This window comes from Dysidea avara, chromosome 10 (genome assembly GCF_963678975.1).
Source record: "Dysidea avara chromosome 10, odDysAvar1.4, whole genome shotgun sequence".
NCBI classification, from domain to species: Eukaryota; Metazoa; Porifera; class Demospongiae; order Dictyoceratida; family Dysideidae; genus Dysidea; species Dysidea avara.
In genome coordinates, this window is record NC_089281.1 from 25,823,057 (window position 1) to 25,848,942 (window position 25,886).

At 37.7% G+C, this 25,886-nt stretch overlaps 1 protein-coding gene across 1 annotated transcript in view; it reads left to right on the plus strand.

The window, feature by feature from the left end:
• Window positions 1–339: 339 nt before the first annotated feature.
• The window catches only part of LOC136236347 (U5 small nuclear ribonucleoprotein 200 kDa helicase-like), a 40,116-nt gene continuing 14,569 nt past the window's right edge, over window positions 340–25,886 (plus strand). Inside the window, exons 1-15 of the mRNA XM_066026491.1 lie at window positions 340–391; window positions 554–714; window positions 15,730–15,901; window positions 16,102–16,167; window positions 16,835–16,964; window positions 18,159–18,220; window positions 19,323–19,424; window positions 19,715–19,988; window positions 20,208–20,434; window positions 20,663–20,777; window positions 22,885–23,078; window positions 24,029–24,184; window positions 24,232–24,312; window positions 24,438–24,527; window positions 25,540–25,803. Of these exons, the coding sequence (XP_065882563.1) occupies window positions 347–391; window positions 554–714; window positions 15,730–15,901; window positions 16,102–16,167; window positions 16,835–16,964; window positions 18,159–18,220; window positions 19,323–19,424; window positions 19,715–19,988; window positions 20,208–20,434; window positions 20,663–20,777; window positions 22,885–23,078; window positions 24,029–24,184; window positions 24,232–24,312; window positions 24,438–24,527; window positions 25,540–25,803 (2,139 nt within the window). The 5' untranslated portion in view covers window positions 340–346. The remainder of the gene's footprint in view (window positions 392–553; window positions 715–15,729; window positions 15,902–16,101; window positions 16,168–16,834; window positions 16,965–18,158; window positions 18,221–19,322; window positions 19,425–19,714; window positions 19,989–20,207; window positions 20,435–20,662; window positions 20,778–22,884; window positions 23,079–24,028; window positions 24,185–24,231; window positions 24,313–24,437; window positions 24,528–25,539; window positions 25,804–25,886) is intronic.

Genomic DNA, 25,886 nt, shown 5'->3' on the forward strand with positions numbered 1-25,886 from the left:
GCTGAAGAGTCTTCACTGATTGGATTAGCTTGTGACGTTGTGGTAGCACTGACCACACTGGTTATACCCCACGCGGGAGAGTATAACAATACAAACTCCATCCCACAATCGCAAAATTTCAAACATTGTGTGTTGGAGTAAATTAACGTATTAATGACGTTTTGACGTATGGATAACGTTTTGACGTATGGATAACGTTTTGGTGGCACACTGTAAAAACTACGATCGATCTTCAGATGCTACTGTATAAAAAAAATTTTCGGTCGTTCCTTCACCTAGCTATTAGGTGAGTGCGCCCGAAGTGATATATCGTGTGTAATTTTGAGCGTTGATTGGAAGGTCGACAATGGCGCAGGACCACGGCAGGTCTCAGCAGTACGAATACAAGCAGGTAAGCATATCTTATTTAGCTTTTTGACATGGCGCATCTGTTAAGTGTATTTTATCACGTGAGGTTGTTCTAGCTTCGTGGCTGCATAGATACTAGAATACATTCTAGTATCTATGGCGGCTGCTCTTCAGATCTATCTCACCTGGTTTTCTCGTTCTATAGACATCAAATCTTGTACTCCCGGCTGACCGTACGTATATTGACCGGAGGAGCAAGGATGAGGCGACAGGGGAGGTCCAGTCACTGGTGGGACATCTGGGTACTAAGATGGGAGACAAGTACGAGAGAACTAAACCGGCAAACTCTGAGCAAACCAAAAAGAAGTAAGAGTTGAATGTCATTTTTTTTTGTGACTGATTCCATCTTGTTCATATGACTGCATGTCAAGTGAATTGGCAGCATATGAATTGTAATTTGTAGAGTAAGCCACCAATGTTCGACCACCATCGGTTCGGACACGATTTTTCTTTAAAGCCACAAAGAAAATTTCTGCTCTTGCTATGCCTTTGGATAGGTCTAGGTCATAAACTCTTGCATGCAAAATTTCAGACCTGCAGCCTTCTTTGTCTGGCTGCAGGGGAGCTGCAAAAGTGACCTGTCCAAATTTTCTCAACTCTCGGACAAAAATATGTATTATCGGTCGAATGGCACTGCTTGTAATGCTTGAAGCTGATCAAATTTTTCTGTGCTTGATATGAAAGAGCAACTCTTATACTCTCCAAATATATGCAGATATTTGGCTTAGTCCTATTGGCTGTGAATTACAAAGCTCCAAAGTCACCTCAGTTCTGCAGTCTTAAATTCAGCCACATGTGAAGCTCATGCAAATCAAATAGTTACCTATATCCAATTTAAAGTTATTTTTATGAAAATTGAGAGCATCAGCTACCATTCAATAGTAAATAGATGCATGCACAATGACTGCACCTTGATTTTTGCCTGAATAGCTACATTGCATTTAGGCTTCTCTGACAGTAGCAGCCTAGCTACTGCACCCAGCGCACACATGCACAATCCAAATCGACTTAAATGGGGTTTTTACTATCCCCTGTCTTAAAAATGTCCAAGTTTCTCTTCAAAATGTCCAGGACAATAGCCAGATCGAAATACTCTAATAGAGCAGTCAATTACTCTAATATAACTATCAGCAAGAGTACATAATATATATATTTACTAAATATATATATTATGAACTCTTGCTATCAGTAAATGCATTATCACATGTAATCAGTATTTAAGCGTTGTAATCAACAAAATTCACATATAAATAGTCTTACTGAAGTGAATATGCCTGACTGTGGCTCTCAGATTTTCTGACTGCTCTAATTGTTTAGTAGGTGACTGTTCTATTAGAGTGTTTCAATCTGGCTAATGTCCTGGACATTTTGAAGAGAAATGTTTAAGACAGGGGTTAGTCAGAACCCCAGTTAAGTCGATTTGGATTGTGTATGTGTGTGCTGGGTATAGTAGCTAGGCTGCTACTGTCAGAGAAGCCAAATGTAGCTATTCAGGTAAAAATCAAGGTGCGGTCATTGTGCATGCATCTATTTACTATTGAACGGTAGCTGATGCTCTCAATTTTCATAAAAATAGCTTTGAATTGGATATAGGTAACTATTTGATTTGCACGAGCTTCATATTGGCTGAATTTAAGATTGCAAGACTGAGGTGATTTGGAGCTTTGTAATTCACAGCCAATAAGGACTACTGCATATATTTGGAGAGTATAAGAGTTACTCTTTCATATCAAGTATAGAAAGACTTGATCAGCTTCAAGCATTACGAGCAGTGCCACTCGACCGATAATACATATGTTTGTTTGTCCAAGAATTAAGAACATTCGGACAGGTCACTCTTGCAGCTCCTGCAGTCAGACGAAGAAATCTGCTGGTCTGAAATTTTGCATGCAAGAGTTTATGGCCTAGACCTCTCCAAAGGCATAGCAAGAGCAGAAATTTTCTTTGCTGGTTTAAAGAAAAATCGTGTCCGAACCGATGGTGGTCGAACATTGGTGGCTTATTCTATATGAAATCTTATGATGTCATCATCATTCACAGTGTATTATTGTACTGCTTGTGAATATTGTGTATATGTGCTATTTTCCCAAATGAATAGAATCACTGTTCTGTAGCTGTGAGTTTGTGACATGCAATGCCGACATGGTTTACAGAATAATACAGGTATTTATGGAAATACTTTGTGACTTCCTCTATGATGTTACACTTCTTTAGCATAATCAGTCACTACTTGAAAAACTAAGTCAATGCAGAAGATAACTGCTTAAAAGCTTGCATGGTTGTAAATCAGAAGTTGAAAGATCTTGAGATGGTCAGCAAGACCCCACAAGTGTTGAAAGTCAGTGTTGCTCCTGGTAGTTGTGAATTTTGTATATAGTTGCTTTTATAAGAAGTACACAAAAATAATTGGAATTTTCAACTGGAGTAGGGACCATAGCACATCGGGAAAAAAAATTGAAACAAGCTGGAGTAATGTACGATATTAAATCACAGTAATACAATAGGAAGTGTTATATCCCTGTTGTGCTTAAGAATTTCTATGGTCCCTACTCTAGTTGAAAATTCCAAATTGTTTTGTGTACTTGTTTGTTAACTTTTTTGTAAATTATTATGACTGGTGAACCCACGCATAAACTTACAGCATCTGAAATGGTGCCGCGCACCCCAGCTATATCAATTATTGTCTGAAAAGTGAAGTATCCATTATGCTTTATTGTCAGCTATGTTCAACCTGCTACACAGCATTTCGAATCAGGAACTGTTTGAAAAGCACCTCTGCAATCCATGCATGCCGAAAGAAAGAAATAGTGCTGTGTGCCCCAGTTATATTGTCTGAAAAGTGAAGTATCCATTACGCTTTGTTGTCAGCTATGTTCAACCTGCTACACAGCATTTCGAATCAAGAACTGTTCAAAAACCACCTCTGCAATCCATGCATGCCGAAAGAAAGAAATAGTGCTGTGTGCCCCAGTTATATTGTCTGAAAAGTGAAGTATCCATTACGCTTTGTTGTCAGCTATGTTCAACCTGCTACACAGCATTTCGAATCAGGAACTGTTTGAAAAGCACCTCTGCAATCCACGCATGCCGAAAGAAGGAAATAGTGCTGTGTGCCCCAGTTATATTATCTGAAAAGTGAAGTATCCATTACGCTTCGTTTTCAGCAATGTTCAACTCGTACAGCAGTACAAATCAAGAACTGTTCAAAAAGCATCTCTGCAATCAAAATAGCCGCTATAAAAAGCAGACGATTTCCATTACGAAGGGAAGCCATCACGTGCTACCACCAAATCAACACTTTTCTCTGTTAGCAAAGGTGAATGGGACACAAAAGAGGACACTGGTAACTCCATGAAGAATGCATTGTACGTACTCCGGTATGCCAAAAGACACCTTTCGGGCCGAAGTGACGTTGAACAGTGAAAAATCAAGTCCGTAGCCTTAGCCATTATCAAGTTACACTTGTCTGAAGCCATTAGACAGTCAGTCAGGTAGAAAATTCCATTATAATTGTTTTAGAAAAAAATTTTGTAGCACCTTGTTGAAAGTGTTTCGGGTCGATCTGAAAGCTTGTTTGGGCTTAGTTTTACCTCACCAATACTGCCTCATCGTCGTCAGGAAAATTGTGGGTGATGTTATTTTGTGGGCCACGCCTACTCCTTTGTGGTCCCTACTGTGGCTGGGACTGAAAATTTATTTTCTTAGAATATAAATATTGAGGTAAGATTTAATCCCCCATAAATGCTATAACATAAAAATAACTGCAGTCAATCAATCACCTAATGATTGACTCTGTTCACAGAAATGCTTTAATACTGATATCTGAGGGTGGAAGCGCCTTAAGTACCGTTAAAATGAATTATGTGAACCCTTGTTTTTCAGCATCAGTTAAATGTGTGGACGATGTAACAGCATGGCATCATTATTTTACTTACAATAAACATACATAGTTAATGCTAAACTCGCTATACGTGAAATAGTGTTTCATCAATTTTGCCTAGAAAACTAAGCGCTTTTACAAAACTAAATACATCACCTTAATCCTTACACAAAGCATAATCTAAAAATCTAGTTAACCCCACTGAACCCCACCATTTGCTGGTTTTGTATTGAGACTATTGAGGTTCACGTGAGATTTTGAACAGAACTATGCAATTAAGGTAATATTTTTCAAGTGGCGTCTAAAGTGCTTCCGCCCTCCTCTGATCTGAGGATGTACGTGATGATGAGTTGGCCCATCATTTATTATTACACGATAAATCAAAGCTACCTTATCAATGGTGTCTTGTTTAAGTGATGTAGCACTGATGACAGGTATGCATGGATCACCATTAAAATAATTACATTGCCTTTGATCAAATTTCTGTAAATTTTCACGCAGTATGATAGTACTGTATAGTAGGGACCACAAAGGAGTAGGCGTGGCCCACAAATAACATCACCCAAAAAAAAAAAAAAACAGTCAATTTTCCGTGACGACAATGAGGCAGTATTGGTTAGGTAAAACTAAGCCCAACAAGCTTTCAGATCGACCCAAAATACTTTTAACAAGTTGCTACGAAATTTTAAAAATAATCTATTTAACGGAATTTTCTACTAACTGATTGACTGACTGCCTGACTGATGCCTTCAGAATTTTCAACTAGAGTAAGGACCATAGCACATTGATAAAAAGTACTGAGACAAGCTGGAGTAGTGCACGATATTAAATCACAATAAAACAGTTATATCCCTACTGTGCTCCTTACTCTAGTTGAAAATTCCAATTTTTTCTGTGTATTTGTAACTAAACTAACTCTCTACAGGGTGATTTTTTTGTAGTTGAACTCTCTACAGGTTGACTTGAACTTTCTTTTGGGTAACTTGTTGTTAGCTGAACTCTCTACATGGTGACTTGACTGTAGCTGAACGTTCTAATAGAAAGATTTATTATGAAGCTGAATGTTCTGTTAGGGTGACTGCACTATTAGAGTATATCTCAATCACGTACTTGTTAACACCTAGTTGACTTTCGTAATGTAACTCAGTGGTTTTTTATCTGATTCCTTATAAACCACTGAAAGCTTGTTCTAAAACAATTAATCTATGTCCATACATATTTGCGGCTGATTTCATAAACTAGTTTGCCTGGTAGGCATGACAAGTAATACTTTTTTATTAACAAAACTCGATTGTGCACTTTTTACACATAGTTGGCATTTTTGTTATGACTCCATGACTGTTAATGCGATTTCTTTCAAACCACAAAAGGTTTGCACTATGATAGTTACTCTATATACAGACCAATTTTCAAGTAATTCTGTCAAGCAGTTCACCCTGGAGGCGTGACAACAAATCACCTTGGATTTTTGAAAAATTGTGCATAACTCCCTTGTTCTTTGTCTGATTTGTACCAAAATTGGACTGTAAATGTGCAGTATAAATGTGCAGTATTACATTCGTACTGCCCTTGAATTTTAAGGGTAATGTACAGTTTTACACTAATTGGAGTGCTACTCCTATATGTATAGGAGTAATTTTGCATAACCCTATGCAAATTACTCCTATCAAACGATACGGTCGTACCGTTTAAGTAGGGATCGTGGTGAATGTTTCGCGCGCTGCCCAAAATTCCACCTTTAAAAATCATCCTACAAACATTGTATGCGGCGAAAACCACCTTTACGGAATAGTGCTAGTCCATATAATACATAAAACAGCATTAAATACAACAAAACACTTACAGGTGGCCGGATATATATTTTTTTTAAATCGCCAAAATCTCCAAATTTAGTACAACTGCCTCACTGCCTCACTCACTGACCACAGTCGCAAGCCTAGAGCCCAAACGAAGTAGCGCACAGTCACCATTTTACGCTACAACAACAAGCTCACCAGTTGGATGTGTCTTTTGGGATTCTGACGAGTGTACGCCCTGTGCGCCTTGTCTTTTCTTTTATCTTCAATCAGGCTGCTTGTCTTCTTCATCAAACGAAACCATATCAAGGCGTTAATTTTCCATATCAACACTTTCTTTAAGCAGCATAATAGATGCCACAAAATTATTTAAGGTGCTTAGAGTACGCTACTGTAGCTACGGAGGTACCGGTACTCCACGATAGGTCACAAGATCATGCCCATTCTTTATTCTACGTATATCAATCTATGGATCGAGACCACGCCCCTTTTATGTTAGCTGTATTTGTGACCACACACCTTCAAGTTAGTAGGCTGATTCAAGATACTCTAGTTTAATAATTGATCGAAACCACGATGAACACACCCTTTTTCAAGCCCTTTTTGGGCAAGCACACATCTTTTGCAAGCTGACTTGAGATACTCTAATACAGCAGTCACCCTAATAGAACAGTCACATGTTTATAGACGGGTTGCCTATTTAGGGCGTGTCCCTTGTGTAATGCAAGAAAACGTGACTTTCCGTTTTACGCATGATTACAATGTTGGTCAAGAAGTCAACAAAAAACTCATTTTTTAAAATAGTTTGACAAACGTTTTTGGTTCTTCAAAGGTACAAGATGAGTTAAAATCATCCAGTCTATCATTCTAAGTAGTAGCAAAGTCTTACAAAGAATGTTTTCAACGAGTTTTATCGCTTTCCAAAAACCCGAGATTGAGAGAAAATCACCTTCTCACCTTACACGCTGGATATGTTATAGCTCGAACCTTTCTCTATAACATACTTTCTGTTCTGAAGGCTGGCTAACTCTTGCTTGCTAAAGTTAACCGAAATGTTCATTTTCTTCAATAGCCGCCGTAATACATTTTTGACTTAGCGAACTCGGAAAGTATGTGGAAAATTTACGGTAAAACGACCACGCCTTAAAAAGGCTACCCGTCTATAGCTAGCTGTATGCTATAACAAAAAAAACTAAACAAACTAGTATATTAAAAATTATGAATTTAAAAATGAAGTAGGGATCCAAGCGATAAAAAGTAGTGAAACAAGAGTTGAGCAATGGTAGTTATTACAGCATAGCTCAGTGGGAAATCCCTACTTTGGCATGGTATAACAATTATTTTGTGTTCATTGCCAAAGTAGGGATTTCCCACAGAGCTATGCTGTAATATACCACTTTGACACCTCAGATCAAAAGAAACCACAGGGTTATATATCACATTGCCCTGACAACAGGGCGATATCTAGATATCGCCCAGTGGTTAGGGCGATATGGCAATATCATGATATAGCCCTGACCACAACTGCCTTTGATGCTGAGGCAGCTACAAAACACCAGTTCCCTTTGATTATTTATATAGAGATGCTTAAAGTTTTGCATTGTGGGTTTGAATTAGAGCTGCTTAAAGTTTTGCATTGTGGGTTTGAGTTAAACATGTTGATTTAGTTAGGGGCATTGTTGTGAAGTAAAAAGAACTGAGTGAGTCAGCATTGCATAGTTCAGTTACTAAGCATCACTAAATAATCATTTTTGCAATGTGGGGATTGTTTTTCTACAAAGTACATTTCAACTGCATGAAAGATGCCTCAAACATTCACAAACTATATGTCTAAGTGTTTATTTTAGCACCTTAGGTAACTTTATTCATCCACAAAGTGGTTATTTGGTTTAAAATGGTATCACTACAACCAGTGAAACCCACAATCATTTCTTTTTTGTGCCCACAATTTAAACCCACAATCGATTTTTGCAAACCTCTGTATAAAAGTAATGTGGTGAATGCAGGTTTGTCTTCCTTCACCTATTAGGTGAACATACCAGAGTGGTATATATTACTTAATACCATGGTCACTGGGGATTTGCCTGATATATATGCCCAAGCCCAAGGGCCGCAGTATAACTATTAAATAACTACCATTGTTCATCTCTTGTTTCACTACTTTTTATCGCTTGGATCCCTACTTCATTTTTAAATTCATAATTTTTAATATACTATATATAGGCGGAAGCACCGTAAAATAGCGTACCCCTATGTACAATGCTAGTCCTATATATATAGGAGAAATTTTATGTGGGGATACGCAAAATTGTTCCTATATGTATAGGAGAAATTTTGCATGGGGTATGCAAAATTGTAAGAAATTTTTTGCATCCTTGGACTAAATTGTTTATCATACTAAAAGATTTTGCATGAGATGTGCTGACAGTCACCTGTTCAAAGATGTCACATATTCAAACTCAAGAAATGCACTTGTATAGGCAGTTGACTGAATTCACAGATAGCAAAACAACTGGCGTTATATTATTTACTTTAAAAATTGTTAATTTTTTTTGATTAAAAGAAGTAGAACAAGTGATAAATAATGGCATGTATATATAGCTTGGTGAGAAAATCCCTACATTGACATGTTATAACAATTATTTTGACTAATGTTATTCCGTAAAGGTGATTTTCTTCACGCAAGATGTCTGTAGGATGATTTTTAAAAACAGTTTTCTTGGTAGTGTGTGCCATTTGGGGTGATCCATACTGTATAGTTGAGATGAGGAAGATTTGTGCTTTTTGCCATTTGAAAAACTTTCCTTTTTACATCGTGACCTTGCACAGTATTGGTTAGGCATAATAAAGTAGAAACGTCTATGATCAGTGCTAATTATAATGTTTGTTTAACTGAGTTTTCTTCTAACTGTCTAATGCCTTCCATATTGTTTACATTAACATCTAAAGAGCATACAACTCACATATAATTAAACACAAAAACGTCTCTGCAACAGTTTCAAAACAGTAGACCACCCCTCTTCAGCACCTCTCAGTCTGATGTCTAAAGGAGTAGACGCCCATATGTCAGTGGTGGCACCAAGAAAGCTTCTTCTAAACAGATCCAAAGAATTGAATTGATGACTGTTAAGTAGAATGTTCCCTAAAATGACAGGTGCTGCCCAAAAAGCTGCCTTTAAAGTCATCCTAGACAAGGCCGGAGGAGACAGTCCCAGTTGATCAGGCCTGAGCCAGACCGATAATCTGGAGGTGGACCAATTAGCTGACCAGCTTGATCTATATTACTCTCATGCAATCTCTGGACGATCATATCTATACGTGCATTTTATTGAAAATGCATGGTACGAGTAGTTACCTATAGTTTCTCAGCCTAACTAAAGCACAAAACTACACGTACAGTACTTCCAATTACCTTACAGTACAGCATAGCATTCGCATCATTTTGTACAGAAATGATTGTGGGTTCTACGTATCACGTATGTTGACAGTTGGCATTTATCATGTGTACGGCAGGTGCCTTCTTTGGCACACTTATATCACAATCCAATCTTCATACAATAATCATTAGCACTTTATGGCTTGTCACTCTTGGCTTCTTTTACTGGGAAAAGGGCTGGCTGTGACAAACTAGGTGCCTCATCCCACTCCAGGAAGCTGTACACCCATAAATTACATGGCAGTCATCTGGATGAAATTTTGAGTAGAAATCACTCTCCTCTTCAGCTACCCACTCGTCCTGTCGAGATACTGAGCAAACTCTCAGTCTTACCCCACATCGTGACATTATCAAATAGTGATTGGTCTCGTGACTGTCCACCAGTATATTTACATGATGATCCGTTTACTTCATTGCATACAAACCAGTATAGTAGTATACTGCATTTTTGTAACTGTGTAGCCTTTTTATTGTAGCTGTGTGAATTCACTGTATACAGCTAGCTGCCTAGTTGCAAATAATAAATTAATTATACGCTATTCTATGAGGGGGTCATGCTACATGGGTTCCCTGTGAAATTTGGAAGAAAAGTTGCAAGTTGCTAGCTACCTGTAGTTAATTTAGCATCAATTTTAAGGCATTTTCAAGCCTTTAAATTACAAATTCTGCAGCTCCTGGAGGTTGCACCTCTAGACCCCCTTGAACTTCTAATTGCTATAACTAACTGTACACTGAGCCATATAGCAAGTTTCATGCTGTATCCCCTGTATGTCAGGTCTACAATTACCTACCTATTATACATAGTATAAATAGTCTGAGGAGCAACAGATAGGTGTGAGCATATTTAGCTACCTAGCAGTGAAATATCACTAAAGTTGCATATCTGAGTGTCTAATTTTTCAAACGTTTCCTGTGGGGGCATGCCCCCAGACTTCCCTAGAATGCTTGTGCTTCGTACTTTGTTGTGTGTTTCACCCACTGTGCAGCAACTCCTCTCATTGGCAGCACCATGTATATAGCAATTTCAACATATACAATGGCCCAATCAACTCTCCTCTGGCCCTGCTAGAAACATCTTATGCTATGATAATCACCTTACAGCATAATATTACATCAAGTATAATCTACTTACATCTTATTTAAAGCTCACCAAACTCCTTTGTGTATAATCATTACATGCATAATCAAATTTTGCGTACCCCCACGCAATATTTTTCCTATATATATAGGAACAATTTTGTGTACTCCCATGCAAAATTTCTCCCATAAGGAACAATTTTGCGTACCCCCACACAAAATTTCTCATATATATAGGACTAGCATTGTACGTAGGAGTACGCTATTTTACAGTGCTTCTGCCTAAATATACTAGTATATTAAAAATTATAAATTTAAAAATGAAGTAGGGTTTCAAGCTATAAAAAGTAGTGAAACAAGATATGAACAATGGTAGCTATTACAGCATAGCTCAGTGGGAAATCCTACTTTGGCATTGAACACAAAATAATTGTTATACCATGCCAAAGTAGGGATTTAACACTGAGCTATGCTGTAATAGCTACCAATGTTCATATCTTGTTTCACTACTTTTTATAGCTTGAAACCCTACTTCATTTTTAATTTATAATTTTTAATATACTAGTTTGTTTAGTTTTTTTGTTAAAGCATACAGCTAGCTATAAACATGTGACTGTTTTATTAGGGTGACTGCTGTATTAGAGTCAGCCTGCGAAGATGTGTGTTTGCCCCAAAAAGAGGTGTGGTCATCACGGTTTCAATTGATTATTAGACTAGAGTATCTCAAATCAGCCTACCAACTTGAAGGTATGTGGTCACACATACAGCTAGCGTAAAAGGGGCATGGTCATCGTGGTCTCGATCAATAGATCAATAATACATAGAATAAAGAATGTGCGTGACCTATCGTGGAGTACTGGTACATCCGTACAGTCAGGGGCCATACAGTAGCGTAGTCTAAGCACCTTAAATAATTTTGTGGCGTCTATTATGCTGCTTAAAGAAAGTGTTGATATGGAAAATTAATGCCTCGGTATGGTTTCGTTGGATAAAGAAGACAAGCAGTCTGATTGAAGATAAAAGAAAAGACAAGGCGCACAGGGCATACACTCGTTGGAACCCCAAAAGGCACATCCCACCGGTGAGTTTGTTGTTGTGGCGTAAAATGGTGACCGTGCGCTGCTTCATTTGGGCTCTAGGCTTGCGACTGTGGTGAGTGAGTGAGTGAGTGAGTGAGTGAGTGAGTGAGTGAGTGAGTGAGTGAGTGAGTGAGTGAGTGAGTGAGTGAGTGAGTGAGTGAGTGAGTGAGTGAGTGAGTGAGTGAGTGAGTGAGTGAGTGAGTGAGTGAGTGAGTGAGTGAGTGAGACGAAATTTCGAGTTTTGACAGTTTTTTTAAATTCTATATCCGGCCGTTATAGTAAGTGTTTTCTTGTTTTTAATGCTACACTTGATGTTAGATGGACTAATATTATTCCGTAAAGGTGATTTTTGTCACGTAAAGAGTTTCTAAGCTGGTTTTTAAGGGTGGTATTTTTGGCGGCGCGTGTCACTTTTGATGCAACCCTACTTAAACAGTACTACTGTACTGTTTTATAGGAGGGTCATTCCATGTCAGATCAACAAGGAATTTAGGGTCACCTCTCGGATTTTGACGAAACTTGGTGTGGTTGTAGTACCTGTGGTGCTTATCACTCATGCAAATTTTTAGCTCCATACATTCCATAGTTTCTGATTTATGACCACCAATATTTTGAATATTTCATGAAAAATTGGTCCATCTCTAGTTACAAAATCAACTGCAACTTTGTACTTTGTAAATACTTTTAAACGCAATTTTCACTGATGGAAGACTGTTGATTGACCTTTCCAGTGATCCCTAAATTATGGGATATCTACTTAATTATGGTTCAAACTACTTCATTGAAAACTTTAATCCTTTCTGTTTTGAAAAATGCTGTTCAATTTCTTTTGTGAATAATGATTGGGTCATAGTCTATGTTTGATAAGATTTTTGTGGTGGGACCACAATGGACTCAAGAGATATAATGAATTATGTTGTGGTATGCGGTGGAATTTGCAGTCTATTATTGCTGTATTGGAGTGTACACCTCAAATAACCACTCGCAACAAGGTCATGCCAAGTTTGTCTTACAGAGTGAAGGTGTCTAGGTACATTGCAACCTGTATTAGTGACCACCTGTATTGAAAGACCATCTATAAGCTGCAGTTAAGTTATACTTCATTAATGTATAGCACCAAAGCATCAACCCTTTCTAGCAAGTCCAAAAATGGTCCTTATTAGACAGGTTGACTATAAATGAGATCATCATACACATTAATGTTGTACCATCTCTTCAGTTATACCTTATTTATTAAGTAAAATCTTGCCGTAGTGCACTTACATACATATCCCCACTCTATACTATTCAAGTTACGTACATGGCTGCATAGGTACAACAGACCTCCTCAAAAAGGATATCTGGGTACCTTGATAGCCTCATGATCTCACTTTATAATTGTACGTACATTTTGGACCCAAGACAAGTCTGTGGTTTCTCAAAAATGAACACTTCATCAATGGTCCAGGGAATAGAAGAGTTACACTATATACAGTGGATGCATTACTTGTACCAAGATTTTTTTATATTATTAACACTTGCTTGTACCTCAATGCATGATTTATAGTACTATAATTACTAAAATTAATTGTTTTTCAAAGTATTTTGTGTTCACGTTTTGAAGATCAGTACAGGTAAATGGTAAATATGTGGTCACCATGTTTACTTCCTACGTGAGTATGTGTATGAATTTATGACTTGATCTTCAAAGTGGTCGTGAATGTAAAGTAATGCAGTAATTAATTTCACACATTGAGGTACAATTAATGCATGTATATGGTAAAACCCCTCCATTGCTAGGACCATAATAAAGTGCTCATATTACAGAAGCCACAGAAGTATCTTGGTCTAAATGTACGTGCACCGCTACAGTGGGAGCACAGTGTATAAACAGGTGTCCTGGTTATCAAGGTATCCAGGTATCCCTTCTGAGGAGTTCTGTTGTATGTACCTATGCAGCCACATATGGAACTTAAATATGGCTAAGTCCACTACAGTAGGATTCAACTTAATAAAGAAGGTACTTGTGAAGAGATGGTACAACATTTACATGATGTTTATGGACACATGGTGGTCAGATCTGTAATTTATAGTCAATCTGTCTAATAAGGACCATTTTTGGATTTGCTAGAAAGGGTTGATATTTTGGTGCTATACATTAAAGAAGTATAACTTAACTGCAGCACATAGATGGCCTTTCAATACAGGTGGTCATTAATACAGGTTGTAATGTACCTAGACACCTTCACTCTGTAAGACAAACTTGGCATAGCCTTGTTGTGAGTAGTTATTAGAGGTGTACACTCCAATACAGCAATAATAGACACCGCATACCACAACGTAATTCATTATATCTCTTGAGCCCATTGTGGTCCCACCACAAAAATTTCATCAAACATAGACTATGGCCCAATCATTATTCACAAAAGAATTTGAAAAATTTCAATCAGCATTTTTCAAAATAGAAAGGATTAAAGTTTTCAATGAAGTAGTTTTGAACCATAATTAAGTAGATATCCCATAATTTAGGGATCACTGGAAAGGTCAATCAACAGTCTTCCATCAGTAAAAATTGTGTTTAAAAATATTTACACAGTGCAAAGTTGCAGTCAATTTTATAACTAGAGATAGACCAAATTTTCATGAAATATTCAAAATATTTGTGGTCATAAATCAGAAACTATGAAATGTATGGAGCTAAAAATTTGCATGAGTGATAAGCACCACAGGTACAACACACCAAGTTTTGTCAAAATCTGAGAGGTGACCCTAAATTCCTTGTTGATTTGACATGGAATGACCCAGGAGTAATTTTGCGTAGGGTTATGCAAAATTACTCCTATACATATAGGAGTAGAAGTCTAATTAGCATAATTATATCCTTTACCAATTTTTGAGTAAATCAACCAAAGCACACGTGAGTCATTACAATTTTTCTAAAGTGTGTGAGACGAAGAAGAAAAATACGAAGAAAATAAGATGAACTTTGAAGGTGTGTATCTCAGTGATGGATGGGCGGGCGGGCAGATTCACCTCAAATTTGGAATGGGAGATGCCCTATCCCAAGGGAGTTTCCACAACAAAAATGGTTAATTTCTGTCGTGCCATTATCAAGCTACGGATGCGTGAAAATGGCATTTTCTTGGTTCCTGTAAAATACACGCTTGTCTGTCACATGCCCTCACTAGCTGTACTTGGCCGCATGACACACTATCGTGTGTCTTGATCTGTCTTTCCACACCTGCATGAGCATAATGAAGGCTGTACAGAGCCAGTGCTAACCTTCCAGGTGGTGAGCTTTTGTGTTTACTCAGAAATACTGGTGAAATGAGTTCTTGAAGACATTGTGAATGCCTTTCACAATGGTTTACATAGTTATAAAACAACCAGAAAATGGTGTATCTAGCCTTATAGCTAGTTACCAGGGATAACAAATTCCTTTGAGGTGAAAGGGTGTGCCCTGTTCTTACATGAATGAAAATGAAGTACATTCTCAAGGCTTTCTCTAAAGAATTTGCATCAGAAAGCATGCTAGACACACTATTTATAGAGCTGAGTGATAGTAAAACTATCATAATCACGATTTGATAGTAACTTTTATATCACAATAACAATAGTATCAAGATAGTTACTAGCAGTTATTAAAGACACTCAAACTTATGTATACAAACACAGGAATACTCCAATTATTTACACACCACACATTTGCTTTTCTAGCATTCCACTGAAAATTTTTATGTGTCAGTATTACAGTTGTTATCTTTGTTGTCCATGCTCAAGATACTGGTGTTTTACAGTTTTCTGAACTTCAACATTATCATCTTTGCTTTTGTTATCCATATTTTTGACCACGCACAAATATGGATAAGTAATCGCGATAGCACAACAGTATATTATCAAGATCATGATTGTTACTAGCTATCATGATAATCAATTAATCGCGACTATCGCTCAGCTCTATATATTTATTTATTTCCCAGAATTTGTAAGTGCTGGTCACTTTGTATACCTACTACTCAACCATTTATCAGATGGTGGGTGTACATGATAACTGGTATTTATTGGATGTTACAGACGTTCTCGTAATGAGTCACAGTTAGAGGAAGAAGAGCAACAAAGCAAGAGAATGGCCCCATCTACACATGCTGAGGAAATAGGTGGGATACAGTACCAACCCAAGACAAGGGAGACTCGCCAGTCTTATGAAGTATTGCTTACTTTTATATTGAACTGCATTGGAGACCAGGTATGTGTGTAGTGCGTACTGCATGCATGTATGCACATGCATACATGTGTATAAGCGCATGTATAACTGCACCTGTGTGTGTGTGCGTGCGTGCGTGTGTACGTGCATTATGGATATTACATATTCTGTGTATTGTGACCCTATCGTGAGGGTGTATACCATTTAGACTGACATCTAGATAATGTTTATTCCACTTTTAGCCGAGAGAAATCCTCTGTGGAGCAGCTGATGAGGTGTTAGCAACACTTGAAGATACTCAAATGAAGGTGAGCATTAATTGAAGAGTAAAGCTGTGTTGTTCAACATGCATAATCCCAAATTAGTGTCTCTGGCTCTTCTTTTTGTGACTTTTATCCAATTTTCAACACTTCCTTTCTTGTACATGTACAATAAGCCTCATCCCAAAAGACGTCACAATCCGTTTTGGGGACTCTAAGCATGAGCTCTAGGGCTTAGTAAGAATCAGTTGACTAAAATCAACAGGGTATAGAAATTATTCTCTAATGTTGGGTTAGAATTTTTAGCTGGTTTTCCAAGTTGAGTGAACCACAATGGAACCTGTTAATCAGGAGATGTATACACTTGAAAACAAGAACACCTGTATAATCTGGTCACTTGGTCGGTAGTGGTCCCAAATTATCCCTTAGCACACAAACTGACCTAAAATCTCAGGACACTTTTTTTTGTTGGTCCCAAGGTTAGTATTGTTGCATTATTGTATAACCAAGCCTGGTAGGTTTGCTGTGACATCTTGTTAGTCACCATACAAATCTTAATCGCCATTGGTAACAATAATCAAAAAATATAAGAACCCTCCAACTAGAAAAATTGTGTAAATTCATATTAAAATTTATTAAGGGTTTGTATTAAAGAGGATGGTCTTCTCTGTCAAGCTTTTGGTTAACAGATACTATAGTGTGTTCTTGTTATTAGGAGAAAGAGAAGAGAAGGGAGATTACAGCTTTGATAGGGAAGATGAGTGATGAGTGCTTTCATGTCTTAGTCAGTCTGGGAAAAAAGATAACGGATTATGGCAGTGAGAAGAAAGCTTCAGTAGCCGAAGGTAAGGGCATGTGTATCGGCTATACAAGTGTTATGTTATGGTAAAATTGCATTCAGTTTAGAGTTGAAAGGAGTATTATATTTTGTGTGTGTACTTATTGTAAATTGTTGTTGTGATTTGAGCAGAGTTGCATGACTGCGATAAATCTGTTTCCGACTTTTGTATGCAAACTTATAGGAAAATCAACATATTTTCACATACGTACCACACCACAGAATAACACCCAAAGAGTATGCCATACTAGTTATTGTCTTATTCCTGAAGTTTGAGTGTACACTTGTTTTTCTAGCCTATTGTATTCATGAGCATTGTAACTAACTAAATTTGCAACATGGTTACTATTAGTGATGTGCAATAATATTAATAGTGTGATAATTGTATCGCAGTGGTTCATTATCGTGATATGATAATAGCTTGTGATTATCGTGAGCACCCATATTAGACATTCTTACCTCGCCGGAATTACTTGAACAATTAAAGCATTTGTTTATTCAATTATGTATTCTAATTGTTTTCTGAGATTGAACTTTGTTGTATTTTAACATGACATATATGCATTCGGGTATACAGGATGTGCCTTTACCTGTGTTCATAGAAAATAGGTAAAATTAGTGCTACATTGTGCATCTTATCATTTGGATTTACTATCGTGATAACTATGATATCGTGATGCAATTATCGTGATTAATTGATATAATTGCAAACTTACTATCGCACATCACTAGTTACTACAGTAACAAGGCCTAGATTACATCCATAAGATGAACTGGAAATATAATTACCAACTTGACCAGCCATGTGTTGCCAACCACATCACACACTTGTAGTTATTAAGATCTACCATTGGTTGCATAATATAGTGGTTAAGTGTCAAATATTCATAGAAGATATTGGGCAAATTCTTTTCCTTATTTCCTTCCTTTCTGCATGATATAAAGTGCCACACAGCAGGAAAATCATAGAAGAGAAAGTTAGTAAAATTAAAGTGACTTGTATATGCTATGAACTCATTTGGACTCTTCAACTGTGTTTATCGGTGTATTCCTGCTTTCTATTAATTCTTATCCTCAGTTTTGCTAAGTGTGATACAGTATTTTCTGTTGTCTTAAGTTGGTATGTAAGATTCACTGAAGGTTCCAATGGTGGAACTTTTCATTCAGAGACAGTGTTACTGGTGGTGTTATTTCTTTGTAGAAGAGGAGACGATAGATGATAAGTACGGAGTAGCAGTGGTATTTCAAGACGATGAAGAAGAGGTCAGTTGGTGTTGGGGTATATATAAATATATATATACTGTAAAAGCAGAAAATTTGATGGGGGAAATATTTGAGCAATACGCTTATTTGACAAGTTCAAATTTGACAGTTATACTCTTGTTCACAGAGGCTTGCACTAATTACACATGCATTGCATTCAGTGTGTATATAGGCCGAGAGTTTCAGTGATGGTGTCACATGAGTGTTCAAATGATTGTCATGGCAATTCAAACGATACAAGGCTAGTCTCATTCCCAGATTGCTTTTCTTTTTCTGGGTGGGAAGGAACGATGGTGTGGGCACAAGACTAGGTTACTACTAGTACATACATACATATAACAGCTACCTGGGATGCATCAATAGGGAGAAGTAGTTAAGCACTTTGCTGGGAGAAAACAAACCAACAATTTTCATGGAAATGTCTGGCTGCAGCTGTAGGACCATGCATGCTCAGAGCATATCTTCCATGTTCCAATGTTAGCTTGATCTTTGTCAGAATAGGCTGGTTAGGCTTCCCTGTGGATCTCTCCACATTTTTGATATAAATCTAGCTTCTCAGGTTTGCTGCTTCAATATCATCAGCAATCAAGTTTTAACAGGAGTCCAAACATTGTGTGTCAAAATGTGTAAAATAATTTTTGTTTTTAAAGAACCTAGTAGCATTCAGGGCCAAAGAGTTAAACCTTAAATTGAATGATATTAGTTAGCTGGCTTGGACAATTTCAATAAATATCTTCCCCCAGTAAATTTAATTCCCTGTCAAAATTTCTGCTTATATGGTACACTATGTTAGAATGTTATATCATATCGAGGTACACATGCAGTGCTCTCCCAAGTATACAGGAGAGCTTAACCTACACAATATCCTCCCTTCATACTGTACATATGTATATCTACATACCCAAGTTGTGTAATTCCCTCCATAAGATACAGGGTCTTCTTTAAAGGCAATGCACTTTGCTTTATGTTGTTTTGATGCGGTATATGATTGTATGTAATAAACAAAGTTGTTTTGATGTTGGTAGCAAATTAACAGTTTCCTGCTCTACTTTATTTTGCCGGGGGGAATAGTGCCTGCCCTTCACCAGTGCGTGCATTACAGGATCAATGTAATCAGACATCAGTTATTAAAGATGATGATGAGATGGAGGAGGAGAGAGAAGGAGTTGAGGCTGACTATGATGGTGTACTACACCGTGCTGATGTGAGTTGCGTGTGTATGTGCTTGTGTGCACATTGTGCGTGTGTGTACTTGTGTATGAACTAGCCTGACCACTTGTGCGGTGTAATGATGGTGTGCGCTTGTTTTCATGAACATGTGTGTATGTGCATATGTGGTTGGTGTGATACTCAGAAGCTTGTAGTGTTATGGTATACTAACTAATGTGTTGTAAGATTTTAACTTTGCTTGGTTGATCATGTATATACACTTAAAGTAAATATTAAACTATTTCATACATTAGTTTTATTCCTCTTTCATCATCTTTTTTGCAGTTCTCTACCAGTGGGGCTGGTACTGGAGCTACGAAGATCTTAGAGCCTCATCTGGTGGATGCCTATTGGCTGCAGCGAGAATTAAAGAAGACTGATGATGAAACGTCACAAAACAAATATGTTGATGAGATGAAATCACAGAAGGAGGCTGATGAAGTATTGGAGATCCTGAAACACTCGGTTAATGACATAGAATGTGAAAACAAACTTGTACTCCTGCTGGGACATGATCGATTTTCTTTCATCAAAATCCTTCTGAAGAACCGAAAAACAGGTACAGATTGTATGGTGCAGTGTTGTACGTGTACATTCCAGGAGACTTCACTTAGTAGTCGGTCACCTCGGTTGGCTATGTCAAAATAATTCCAAACATAGCCAAGGTGCACTTTTTCTTAATAAGACCACTGCCTTATTATTATACAAGTGATGACAATGTACATCATCAGTTGTTGCCATGTGCACTCGTTATCCTTGTTATATTTTGATATTTTAGTTCTGTACTGTACATTGCTGGCTCGTACTAATGATGACGATGAGAGACAAGCTATTGAAGAGGAGATGAAGAAGGATCAAGATACCCATCGCATCTTGAAGACACTGTCCAAGATAGAGGATGAAGACTTAGTACAGGAGGAGTTGGTACGTAAAGCAGCTGCTCGTAAGTCTCGGGTGGACGCTGATCTTGATGCTGAGGATGCAAGCCAACAAGAGAAAAAAGGAGTACGTGCGTGCATGATATCATATGTATACCATTTGTTACAATGGAACCTATTTATTTGATATCATAAATACTGCTGTTTGGGACAATGGCCAGCATCTGAAGTTCTCTTTTTTTAAGTATTAACATTAGCAGGACCTACTCTATACACCAAAATTTAACGAAATCCCAGGTGTATCACCATATGAATACTATGCTCACATTTTCATGTGTATTGCTTCTCTCTCTAGCTTGGCTCTAGGAAGGTACTTGACCTTGATGACCTCAGCTTTACCCACGGCAGTCACTTCATGGCAAACAAGAGATGCCAGTTACCTGATCGATCCTACAGGCAGAACATGAAAGGTGAGTTATGTATGATGTATAATTGTGACCAGATTTGAATTCTGTGCTCACAAAATCAAACTCACTTTTTTACCAGCAATGGATTGCTGGCTTAATATACTATCGTATTCCACTCTATCTTCAGAACTGGCATGAGCTGTGGAAGTACAAAATTAATAAAGACGTACTAAGGTACAATGACCTGGTACAGTTACTACGTAGGTCAATAATAGAGAAACATTTCTCCTCTACTTAGCCAGAAAAAAATGTAACTGATATAAACGAATTCCATTCATTGTGTTGTACTAGCTCATACCTGTTGGTTTTACTGTGATGTTTTCTTTCTGGAGTACACGATAATGAATCTTCATTTATCACTAGAGGAATGAAAAATTGGAAATTTTAAAATGGGAATAGGGAATGCTGAAGAAGCCACGATACAAGAAGGGATCGCTGGGGTGGTAATGTAAGCCACAAATCTCAATTTTGACTCTTTGTCATAAATCTTTAGATACATTCTCTGCTGTCATTTTGAAACGATTCAAAATAGGAAAGTATTTGTGTGACTGCTCTATTAGAGTATTTAATCTGGATAACCCGCCCACGTACAATAATTATGGAGTGAAAAAACCACCTTGCAACAAAGCCTTCAGCACAAATTAAGCTTCCTGGCCTATACTGAGTTTAATAAAGACAGATTCTATTAGCCACAAGCAGCACACACCAAAAGCCTAACTCTGAGCATGGTCTTGTATGGCTTCTCATACACAATGGCATTTTGGCAAGAAGAAATGGCCCGGTTAGTGGCTGTTTTTGATTGCTGTGTAATGGGTTGAACATAGCCGAAAACGAAGAGTAATGGATGCTTCACTTTTCGAACGATAATTGATATAGTTGGGGCGTGCAACACCATTTCTTTCTTTCAGTATGCGTGGATTGCAGAGGTGCTTTTCGAATAGTTCTTGATTCAAAATGCTGTGTAACGGGTTGAAAATAGCTGACAACAAAGTATAATGGATACTTCACTTTTCAGATGATAATTGATATAGTTGGGGCATGCGGTGCCATTTCAGAATTCAGTCATAATAATTATAAATTTACAAAAAAAAGTTAAACAAACAAGTTCACAAAAAATTGGAATTTTCAACTAGAGTAGGGACCATAGCACATCGATAACACCTCTCATTGTTTTACTGTGATTTTTGGTATCTTGAGTGCAGTAGGAATATAGCACTTCTTATTGTTTTACTGTGATTTAAGACTCCAGCTTGCTTCAGTACTTTTTATAGATGTGCTATGGTCCCTACTCTAGTTGAAAATTTCAAAAAATTTGTGTACATTACTAGAATAGAGATTGCCATTTTTTAAACTGAGTCTAGTCATTATGGAAAAACTTATGCAGTGATTACTAACAGTACCATATCTGCTAATGAAGCTTTGTTGTCAAAGCCAGGTTTTGTCAAAGTCAGTCATAATTTATGATGTACAGTAGCTGCTGTGTGGTAAATTGTACTTCTTAGTTTCTAGCATGTGTGCTAAGTTTCAGTAGCGTAGGCAACAGAAAGAGGGGGACGGTCCCTTGGTTGGTTAAACTTTCCTATAACTTATAAGCTTCAAATTATGCATACATCAATCTTTAAGAACTTTGAGGCATGATAAAACCTATAATGGCTCTGAGGGCATAGCTCTTAGACCCTCTTCATTGTGTGTGTGTGTGTGTGTGTGTGTGTGTGTGTGTGTGTGTGTGTGTGTGTGTGTGTGTGTGTGTGTGTGTGTGTGTGTGTGTGTGTGTGTGTGTGTATTCTATTTTTAATCGCACATGCTCGAGTGTGTTGTGAGCAGACGATGAAAAATTGACAATGAATATACCACCTTTCACTGTTGGGATAAATTGTCCATGAAGATTTCACGAAACTTTAAATCTTTGAAGGACCAGTAAATATTTATTGTAAATTTAAATAAAGCATCCACTAAGACCGCATGGACTATTTGTCCAGTAGTGATGAGTTGGTGTGTAGTGAACACATTTGACCTCATCTGATGCTCACCATGTCACATGCTATAAATATGATAGAGACAAAGGGGCATTTTAAAATTATCATTTATTCAGTAACTGTTTTGTTGGTAGGTTATGAGGAGGTTCATGTACCAGCTTTGAAGCAGAAACCATTTCAGGAAGGAGAAGTGTTACTGCCGGTTACTCAGCTACCCACCTGGGCACAAAGTGCCTTTTCTGGTTACAAGAATCTCAACCGTATTCAAAGTAGACTTCATGAAGCAGCGTTGAAGAGTGATCAAAACCTCCTACTGTGTGCTCCAACGGTACATACATACTGTGGCAGTGTGATGTGTACTATAAGTTCTGTCTTGTATGGCAAATGGAAGGTATAACCATGTAAGGCTGTTTTGCTTGTAAAAAAAACTTTGAGAAGTGTATAGAACTTTTTCTGAGGTCCCTACAGACCTCTACCAATACAATTTTACCTCCGAAAAATAGTAATCCTACAGTAAAACCAGTTGGTTCCCAAGTGTCTCTCATACATTTAATTACTCTAATAGAACAGTCGCTTCAAGGTCTGTATGTACAGTGTAAATAACGTCAGTCAATAAACTAAAAGAAGAAAATTAGTAGCTGGAGTCAAGGAAAGTTCAACATTGCAGTAAACTTTTGAATCCATGATTGGAAAGGACTGTTCTATTAGAGTATTTGGTATAATACCTTGTGTGTATGTACACTCTATTAGAGTAGTTACAGTGATCTGTATAATAATTATAAATCCAAACAAATTCTCTTATCTGAACACTCTGTGGTTAACTGGTACAGTAGGACCTTGATTGTTCGAACCCTTGAACAGTGCAAGTGGCTGGTCTATTTTTGTCATTAATATTTTTAGAGTAAGTGTATGTTCTATTAGAGTAGTTAAACAGAAGTCTGCCTATAAATGAAAGGGCTTCATTTACAGAATAAATTCACTTATCTGGACATTTTTATGATTGAACAGGCACACAGGTATTTGATAATGGAGGTCCTACTGTACACAAGTGGTAATGGAAGGTCCCACTGTATTAATAACCATTAATTGCCAGCAAGTGGACAGAATCCTATATACTGCAAATAGTGTGGGCACATAATGATAATATAGTTCAAATGACATACACTCATAATGTGTGTATGTGTGAAGATATACGCCCCTAACTGATGCCCACCATACATTTCAGTAGCCATGGAAACTAATTTAATAACTTATTAAGTGTCATACATTTCCACACAGGGAGCTGGTAAGACAAACGTTGCTTTACTGTGTATGCTGAGAGAGGTTGGGAAACATCTGAACCCCGATAATTCTGTCAACGTTGATGAGTTCAAAGTTATCTACATTGCTCCTATGAAGTCACTGGTACAAGAAATGGTAGCCAATTTCACCAAGGTGGGTAATCCGTTGTGTTATACTAACAGTTCATTATACGTCAACAGAGGTTAGCCCCTTATGGGATTACAGTGGGGGAACTAACTGGAGACCATCAGATGAACAGGGAACAGATTGAGGCCACTCAGGTATGATTGTAGGTTTGGTGTAGTTGGCTGTAGCCATACTAGAGTCTCGTCTCCTGTGATTATGTTGGGATGATATGTGTATATGACCCCAACATTAATAAAGGGACATTTGTTTTCCTCTGCAGGTGATTGTATGTACTCCAGAGAAATGGGACATCATCACACGTAAGAGTGGAGAAAGGATGTACACACAATATGTTGGTCTGGTCATCATTGTAAGTATACCATGTGTGTAGTAGTACGTCTGTTTGTAAGCCACACTCCAGTGTGCGAAATAACTTTTCAGACATGTCCTGTCGTACTGTGAGGGCATTGTGAAACTTGAGTGGACATCAAGCGATTTGACCAGACATTTTAACTTTTATTGTTTCTCCTTTCCTGTGTTTCTACCACTTGGATGTTTGTTTCACATCGGGGCCACCAATGTACTGTAGAGCTGATTACTTATCAACCACTCACTGATACTTATAGTACAGCATTTTAAAGGATAGCTACTGACCACATGAATGGGCTTCTATGGAATCAATTATTGGGTCTTTGTAGGAAAGGAGTCATAAGGACTTCAGTCAAGGCCTTCTACTTGCCTTGGAATGATATAGCTATATGGTCAAACTGTTGCTTATGCTGCCATGGCTTAGAATATATAGTGGCTCTATCCCTAATGCACTGATGCCTTGTTCATGCTAGCTTAAAAACTGGTCGTACAGGTGATCATGAACACCACAAGTAAAAGTACTACTGGCAATCAGGTTATAAATACATTGTACTACTGCAGTGCAGGTGTAGGCTGGCACAACATAGTACACTGTTAACCTCAGAGGTTAACTTGGGCATGCCGTTGTGGTCAGTACAAACCAAAAACACATAATAGAATTACATGTCAATAACATCATGTCTGGCCTCCCTCCTAGCCCAAGGCTAACAGTATTTATGGACGACTTCAATTATAGCTTGACACCTGGTGTAATTGACCTGGTGTCTGCACATTATCACACTGTACTCCTTACCAGTGGTTACTACTGACAGCAGTGTGGGCACATGATGATAATATAGTTCAAATGACATACACTAATAATGTGTGTATGTGTGAAGATATACGCCCCTAACTAATGCCCACCATACATGTCAGTAGTCATGAAAACTATATTTAGTTTCTATTACAACACTCTAATAATGCAGTTGTGTTGTACTAATGTCTTGTATATAATATGTTTTGTTCTACCATAGGATGAGATCCATTTACTGCATGATAGCCGAGGTCCAGTTTTGGAGTCAATTGTAGCCCGTACCATACGTCAAGTAGAATCCACCCAGGAGACGATTCGATTGGTCGGACTTTCTGCCACACTTCCCAACTACGAAGATGTCGCTGCTTTTCTAAGAGTTGACCTCGCAAAAGGACTGTTTTATTTTGACAATAGTTTCAGACCGGTATCACTTGAACAAACCTATGTTGGAATCACTGAAAAGAAAGCCATGAAAAGATTTCAGGTATAGAAGAGACTGTTATTAATACTTTGTCTTTTTGGGGAGATGTATGTATATTTTGGCTAAAAAATTTAATTGATGAATTA